The sequence below is a fragment of the Carettochelys insculpta genome, chromosome 20 (assembly GCF_033958435.1).
Source record: "Carettochelys insculpta isolate YL-2023 chromosome 20, ASM3395843v1, whole genome shotgun sequence".
In the NCBI taxonomy this organism is placed as follows: Eukaryota; Metazoa; Chordata; order Testudines; family Carettochelyidae; genus Carettochelys; species Carettochelys insculpta.
In genome coordinates this window covers 10941931-10950754 of record NC_134156.1, presented here as the reverse complement: position 1 = coordinate 10950754, position 8824 = coordinate 10941931, and the positions used below count along the sequence as shown (strand labels likewise).

The window sequence follows — 8824 nt, the reverse complement described above, 5'->3', positions numbered from 1 at the left end:
AAAAATGCAGCTTGCTAAACAAGTGTCATTTGCCTTTGTGCAAGAACACAATGCTACTATAGAAAAGGAATCTGGAGGCAGTAAATAAGGTGCTAAACGAATTAATCAAAAAGCCTTCAAAATCGGATTAAAAAGGCTACGCTCATTTCTTCCTACAGGCCCTAAGAATAGCTATGCTGGGTCAGAGCAATGGGCTCCGTAGCCCAAAGAATGAACAGACCAGGCACTTGGCTAGTGAGCCAGACCCTGGTCACTCAGCTTCTGGCAATCTAAAGCTAGAGACAGTCAGAGCATTGGGGACTGGATCTCTATCTTAGCTCTGATCCATCAATGGCTATATCTGCTATGAACACACCGAATTCTTTTTGGCCTTCACAACATCCCTTGGCCATGTGTTTCACTGTACAAAGATGTACAGTACAAGCTCTGGGACACTGATCTGTGGCTCCAGCCAGTCATGCTAGTTAACAACGTGCCCGTTAGAGTGCTACATAACCAGGCTTCTTCTGTACTTCCTTTGAAACTTGCTGCCTAGTAACTTCAATGAGGCACACCTCCAAGTCATGGGTTAGGTGAATTTAATAAAAACACTCTTCACCCCTGTTACAATTTTATAGACATCTGTCATCCAATCACAGTTTCCCACACTTTTTAATCTGTTATGGCAGCTGCTTCATGCCTTAACTTTTATTACTGGTCTCTCTTTTCTAATTCAAACTGACTCAAAGTGTGGGCATACCATGGACTTTCATAATGGAATACTGTTTATTCCTGTCCTAATAGTTGCTAACATTCAGCTTCATTGACTGCTACTGCACCCTGAGCAAATGCTTCCAGAGAATTAGGTTTGATTCCCCAATCTCCTTCTGACATGGTAACTGCTACATCAGTCCCATCATTTTGTTTGTTTTTCCCAGGTGCATTTCTCAACCTTGAATTTCCATCTGCCATTTTATTGCACTCAGTTTGGTGAAATCCCCTTTATAATTTTGCAGGCTGCTTTGGTCCTAAGTAATTCTGTATCATCTGAGAACTTTGTCAGCATTTTTTCTAGCTTCTTGTAAGTATGCTGAATGTCACCAGACTCAGAACACATAGGGGGTGGCAGGGCAGGGGAAAGAGCTTCACTACTCTTCTTTATGAAAATTTATTTATTCCTGCCCTTTGTTTGTGCTCTTTTATCTCGTGATTGATTATAAGGCTTAAAAGCTTTTGGTAAGAGACTTTATCAAAGGCATTCTGAACATCAAACATGGAGATATTACAGAGGGCACATCAACTCATCTAGCTTTATAATGGGCTACATAAAAAGCACAAGTGAAGTCACTACAAACTCAAATTTCGTCCACACAAAATAACATCAGCTATTTTTGAGTAATCATATGCAATGACACTTTTGTGTTTTTATAATTGTGTAAGCAAGAGTTAAATGAGGTGAAAGTTGGATGTAGATAAGATAAATCTGACTCCTGAAAGGGGCAGTATAGTCTGGAAGAATTGGAAACTACAGTACACCCTCAAAAGGCACAACTCAAAATCCCGCACCCCCTGGCCCAAATCTTCTGCAGCGCAGCTCACAAACCCCGCCCTGGTTCAAACCCCCATGGTCCAGCTCAACACCCCCATCCTGGTTCAACCTCCTCATCCCTGGTTGGAACCCTACTCCCTGCACAGCCCTGGTTCATCTCCACCTCTCCACCCCCTTCAGCTCTAACCCACCCTAGGTTTAACATCCCCTGCCCTCCTCCCACAGCTCCAACCTTTCAAAAGGAGCTCCAGGTGCTCCTGCTACTTCGCCAGGCACAGAACATGCTTTCCGCTGGGACAACAAGCCACCCCACAACATACGTGAAATTCGAGTTACAAGAGGGTGCATAGGAACGTAACCCTTGCATAACTCAAGAAACTACTGTATTATAAAACTGGAACCCCTCCCCCGCCCCCAGGAGGGGCATGGGAGTTCCACTCAGCGGTTAAAACAGGGCAGTGGGAGTGAGACTAGTGGTTAGAGTGGAGGGAGGCTAAGATCCAGGACTTCTGGATCTCCCCCCACCGGTTATCCTAGTGGTTAAACACGGACAATGGTTGTCACGCTCTATTACATTCTCTGAGACAAACAGATTGTAAAGAAAATCATGATTCACCAAACACCATCCTGACTCTTCTGCCGACAAATCTCATTCACCTATACATCTTAGTATCCTTTCAACCTATTTACCCAGTACCCAAATTAAGTTTCCACTTTGAAACTGGCAATATCTCCTTGGAGATTTTTTTTTAAAAAAGATGTAACACTAACTATACTCCAGTCATCTGACTCAAAAGAAAGGTTACATAGTCACAGAAGTGCAACAATTAACATCTGAGTTCCTTCCGAACTCCTGGGAAGACTATCCACTCCTTGACTCCTTCACAGCAACCGATAACTTTTCAATGAAGGTTTATACCTGCTAATGTAAGCCACTACTTCCATTCTACAACTGAAAAAATACCCAGCTTCTGCCTAGCTCTTTGGCCAACTGAACCTGTAGCATTTGGACTGCCTCTACTGACATTAATCAGAATCTAAAATAGGTGCTGACATGTTTTTACTGTGTATCTTTTCGATTAATGTTGGTTATCAGCTCTTCGTTGAACACACTGACTTTGAAAAGCTACCTCCCTTTTGTGGCAAAATCACAAAAGGTAGAAGGCAGGCACTCAGCAAATTTTACGCAATTTCTGGTAACATCTTGTAAAATATTGGTATGTGAGTATGCATACTGCAACAGAATTCTTCACCTTTTGCAAGAAAATAGTCCTAAATGAATTTTTTGTTCTACTCAGAAAAATGACCTGATTGTTTTAACTTACCACATCAAGCTGCTTAACCCGCCTTTTGTCGACTCATGTTTTAGAAGATATTAGATCAAGTTAGCAGGCACAATTTAACTCACACTTCAAATCTTAGGCAAGACAAGACCTAAGCTCAGCCAGGGCCTGAGACTCCACTGCTTTGCCTCCAAAGCTTATATATGGAGATACACATATCTCACAGAGCTGGAAGGGACCTTGAGAGGTCAGAGTGTCCAGTCCCCTGCATAGCCCCGCTATCACTGTCCATGACTTTTTTTTTTTTTTTTTTTTTAAATCTAACCTGCCCCAGACCCTTAAAAGGTCCCCCTCAAGGACTGAATCCACAACCCCGGGTTTACAAGGCCAGTGCACTAACCACTGAACTATCCCTTCCCCACTTATTTAGTCATTTATACCTATGCAAAATAAAACGTATAAAGAGCAAAATGTAAAATGTTATTACTTAACAGAGAAGTCATGTGCACTGACTAGGCAGGACAGAAAGACAGAAAAACGGGTAAAACAGTGAAGTGGCAAAATATTCTTATAGTAAACTGCTCAAGACAGTAAAGAACAAAGCAGACTGTGAAGAGCTTCAAAGGCATCTCACAAAACTAAATGATTGGGCAACAAAATGGCAAATGAATTCTAATGTTGATAAATGTATCAAATGGGAAAAAATAATCCCAGCCATACATAACAAAATGACGGGGACTACTTCAGCTATAACTACTCAAGAGAGACCTTGGAGTCATTGTGGATAATTCTATGAAAACATCAACTCAATATGCTGCTGCTGCAGCAGTCAGAAAGGCAAACAGAATACTCATTAAAAAAGGGATAGAGAATAAAACAGACTATCCTACTGACTTTATATGGATCCATGATATGCCCAAATCTGGATTATTCCATCAGATGTGGTCGCTTGATCTTAAAAAAAGAAATATTGGCATTGGAAAAGGTTTGGAAAGGAGAACAAAAGTGATTAAGGATTTGGAACAGGTGCCATATGAAGAAAGATTAAAAGACTGGGACTTTTCAGCTTAGGAAAAAAAGGAGACAAGGGGATACATTATAGAGGTCTATAGAATCATAGGGCTGGAAGGGATCTCAGGAGGTCATCCACTCCCGCCCCATGCTTCAAGCAGGATCGACCCTAACTAAGTTATCCCAGCCAGGACCTTGCCAAACTGGGACTTAAAAGCCTCTAGGGATGGAGAAGCCACCACCTCTCTAGGCAACACATTCCTGTACTTCACCAACCTCCTGATGAAGTAATTTTTCCTAATATCCAACCTACACCTCTCCCTCTAACTTCACTTTAACTTGCTCCTTGTTCTCCTATCTGACACCACTGAGAACAGTTTCTCACCATCCTCTTTAGAGCTCCCCTTCAGGAAATTGAAGGCTGATATTAAATTACCCCTCACTCTTCTCTTCTATAAACTAAATAACCCCAAATCCCTCAGCCTCTCATAGTTCATGTGCTCCAGCCCCTTAATAATTTTTGTTGCCCTCCGCTGAACCTGCTCCAGAACATCCACATCCTCTTTATACTGTGGGGCCCCAAACTGGACCCAGATGTGGCCTCACCAGTGCCAAATAATGGGAAACAACCACTTATCTAGACCTGCTTCAAATGCTCCCCTTAGTGCACCCTAATATGCCACTAGTCTTCTTGGCTACAAGGGCACACATTTACTCATATCTAGTCTTTCATACGCCATGACCCCTAGGCCCTTTTCCACTGTACTGCTTCTTAGGCAGTCGGTCCCTGGCCTATAACCATTATTTGGGATTCTTCCATCCCAAGTGCAGGACTCTACACTTCTCCTTGTTGAACCGCATCAGATTTCTTTTGGCCCAATCCTCCAATTTATCCAGGTCACTCTGGATCCTATCTACCTTTCCCCTTAGCTTTGTGTCATCTGCAAACTCACTGAAGGTGCAATCCAGTCCATCATCCAGGTCATTAATAAAGATGCTGAGCAACACATGCCCCAAAACCGAGCCTTGGGGCACTCTGCTTGAAACCAACCTCCATCGAGATATTGAGCCATTGACCACTACCCGTTGGTCCCACTTTCTATCCCTCTTATAGCCCATGGATCCAATCCATACTTCAATTTGTGAGCAAGAACGTTGTGGGAGACCGTATCAAAGGCTTTGCTGAAGTCAAGGTATATCACATCCACTGACTTCCCCATGTCCACAGAGCCGGTTACCTCATCATAGAAGCTAATCAGATTGGTCAGGCACAACTTGCCCTTGGTGAATCCATGCTGACTATTCTTGATCACTTCCCCCTCTTCCAAGTGCTCCAAAATGAATTCCTTGAGGATCCCCTCCATTATTTTCCCAGGGATTTAGGTAAGACTGACCAGTCTATAGTCCCCTGGATTGTCCTGCGTTCCTTTTTTAAAGATGGGCACTACATTTGCCTTCTTCCAATCATCTGGGATCTCTCCCGATCTCCAAGAGTCTTCAAAGATAATGGCCAAAGGCTCAGCAATGACATCTGCCAATTCCCTCAGTACCCTTGGGTGCATTAAATCCAGACCCAAAGTTATTTACTTGCTCCCATAACCAAAGAATTAGGGGGTCACCAAGTGAAATTAATGGGTAGCAGGTTTAAAACTAACAAAAGAAGTTTTTCAGACCAAGACTTTAAAAGTGTTCGAAAGAGAACTAGATAAATTCATGGAAGTTAGGTCCATCAATATATATTATCCAGGATAGGTAGGAATGGTGTGTCCCTAGCTTTTGTTTGTCAGAGGTTGGAAATGGATGTCAGGAGAGGGATAGTTTTTTGTGATTACCTGTTCTGTTCATTCCCTCTGTAGCATCAGGTATTGGCCTCTGTTTGAAGACAAGATTCCTGGCTAGATGGACCTCTGGTCTGATCCAGTATGGTCATTAAGATTTGATCCACAGACTCAAAATACAGTGCACAAATCACAATCAGCAATTAGAACTCTTTTGCTACCATTTCACACAAACCCCACCCACACACAGACAAACACACAAGCAGATTTGACATCATTTTTGTGAATTTTCCCTCTTAAAAAAGAGGTAGCATGTGCTTAAAATAGTATGAAATCAGCTGAAACTGTGAAAGGAAAAGGCAACCATATTAACAGCTTATCTTAAGCCAGAAGTTTTAATAAAAACATTTATCGTACCTTCATAATCTTTGTTCAAGTCCAGGTTATATACAGCTAACATGAAGGAAATCTTTGATAATAGCCACAGCCACCACATTACCTTCCTGTCACTTCATTTTGACGAGTGTAATGCTGCAAAATCTTTAATTTCAACACTGTTCTTTCAAAATGCACCCTCATTATTTAACCAGTTAAGTTACCCTTTAATACAATAAAAAGTATCGCAAGAAAACTTGAGGAGAGGGGAAATGAACATGTTTACAGTTGCTTTAATATACAAATTACATGCACTTGTTAGTTACAACCACTCCCAAATGAGCTATTTCAACTGCTATTAGGATACAAATCTGAAGTCAGCGTGGTGCCTTAGACTAGGACAAACATCTGCACCAACATCTCTACTTGACACTGCTCTAACAATTTAAAGAAATTCTAGGACTTAACTCTCCAAACAGGATGAAAGACAGATCCAGCCCGAGTTCTTCATTGATTCTATTCTCCAGTTTAGGTAACCCGTCCCCTCCCAGTTTGTATTCTCTATTATGAACGGCTGGTGCCAAGACTACGTACATTAAGATGAAAATTCGAAGACTTCCCAAAAATATTGGATATTAACTTTATTAGAGGGAGAACTGCAGCTGTATCTTTGTTCTGTTTGATTGTTATGAAATTTATTGTGGCAAAAATTATGCCACTTGTGATGATAATGTGCATCTGTTCAATAAAGGACAAGGAGTTTGATGAAGGTGGCTGGTTCAGTTTTAAAACATGAGAATAACTGGAGGAATCAAAAGCCAACAACATCTGAATAAACCAAACAAAATCCATAAAAGCGAAATTAATGGATTACGCCTAAAGATGAATGGATTTATTAGGAAAAAAGTGTATTTAATACTAAACGTTTAATGACAGACAATCAAATGTGTAACAGAAATTCAAAGATACTTTATTTCCATTTTTGATATATCAAGCAGCTATATATAGCCTAGTTGTAAAAATGGGATTCAATTTAGTTTAATTCACACAAATACTAAACATTTATTCTTGTGTTTCAAAGTCCAAAAATGAAACCTTGCAAATAAACACTGAGCAAGCCATGGTTTCAAGTTATGTTTGTTTCTTATCTTAAAAAGTCTTAAAGAAAAAAAATGATACAGGACTTATATTCTCAGTGGCATGGATGCTATTAACTCATACCCTCAGTACTCTGGGAGGTAACATCAGTTCTTATTTAATTTTATTAAAAAAAATCTAACTGAATGTTATATTTTTCTATGCCACTACAGCTTTCTTTCACCTCATTTTAAAGCAGATCTTCATTGCAAGCTGTCTTCCGAATTCTTCGCAGATTCTTCACATGGCAGTCCTATAATGCAAAATTTTGAAAAAGCAAACAATTAGACAATGTAAACCAAGGTTAGTTTGCCACTTCTAAACACTGGCCCAGTTCTTAGCTGTCATCTTATTCTACTAAAGCCTCATCATGGAAAATGAGAGGCTCCAGAAGCAATAATGCAATCTTGCAATAATGGTCTAATGATCAGACCTTAAGTGTTTAAGAGTTCATAGCATAAATACTGAAACTACACTAATACTTTAAATTGCACGTGGCAAATATATCAGCTGTCTTCTCCAATATTAGCTCCTTATATCAGGAATACATCAAAAACAATTTATGTATGCTTAGGTTAGGTCAAGAATGGAGAAACTTTTAAAGTTTTTAAAACAATATTTATATATCACAATGTTTAGCTTCCTCATAATAATGAGAATTGTCAGCATACATCCTTGCCATGTAGTATTAAAATTTTAGGTTCCTGCCATTGTATTTACATTTGCCTTACAAGTCTGGAATCAGCCATTATACTGCTCTGTACTATGGCTGACTGCAAATTCTCCTACACAGTAGGAAATATTAAACACATACCTCTTAAAGACTTGAATTGCATTGAATGTAACAAGGCGATTATTATGTAGTATTTATTGCATTTAAAACTCTTAAAGATATCTAATTCTGGGCAGCACTGCATCCCTACACACAGTTGAAAGAAAATCCATTCTGTTAACATCAGATTTATAGTTTACACACAATACACAAAAAATCCTTTTCACTTTTCTTGTAAATAAAAACACAACAGTAAGCTTAAAGATTACAGGAAACAGCATTCAAACATGGATGTGGGTAGAGAAAGGAGTACCTGGCATGAGTACCTGCTTAGTTTGACTGAATCCTTGATTTTTAATTTGGCTTTTCATGGGCCGCTCACAACACCAACGCTGTGTGAGGTATGGTAGTCAGCTGCAATAATTCATAAACCCTACACTTCCATCAATCCAATGCTACTGGCTCTCGAGTTACAGAACAAACTGCATTAGAATGCAAGGCAATAAAGCAAAAAAACTAGAAACATCCTTGACAAAGAAATACTAGCAGTTTATATAAAAACAAAGTAGTCCAACATGTGCCTCAGAAATATTAAGTATTAAAGCAAATGTCTCTGCTGATGTACCAACACAATATGGACTTAAATACAAAAACAATTCAAATTTCTTTTTAAAAAAACGACAAAATCCCTAAAAATTAAAAAAAAAAGGATAATTAAATTTTCTATGGAGACTATATTACAAATATGTTCCAAAGAGGCACACTAATGGGGGCACGAGTCTGCTACAAAATAGCTGATACAAAACAATGTACCTCAAAATGTTTTGCAGGACTACACTGTCTTTTCCTTCAGAAGGTGCTTTAGTAAATCTTCTTACTTGGCTTAGTTCCATCTTCATCTGTGCATACTTACGCTGCACTGTTAAACAGTAACAAAAAG

At 39.7% G+C, this 8824-nt stretch overlaps 1 protein-coding gene across 5 annotated transcripts in view; it reads right to left on the bottom strand.

The window, feature by feature from the left end:
• Window positions 1-5968: 5968 nt before the first annotated feature.
• LUC7L3 (LUC7 like 3 pre-mRNA splicing factor) overlaps window positions 5969-8824 on the bottom strand; it is a 38031-nt gene continuing 35175 nt past the window's right edge. The window contains exons 11-13 of one of the 5 annotated variants that reach the window (XM_075014357.1): window positions 8698-8803; window positions 8211-8276; window positions 5970-7365 (exon numbers count right to left, since the gene is read on the bottom strand). In XM_075014357.1, coding sequence (XP_074870458.1) covers window positions 8252-8276; window positions 8698-8803 — 131 coding nt within the window. In that variant the 3' untranslated portion in view covers window positions 5970-7365; window positions 8211-8251. Of the gene's footprint in view, window positions 8804-8824 lie in introns of all 5 variants that reach the window. The other 4 variants (XM_075014356.1, XM_075014358.1, XM_075014354.1 and 1 more) reach the window with 4 other exon arrangements.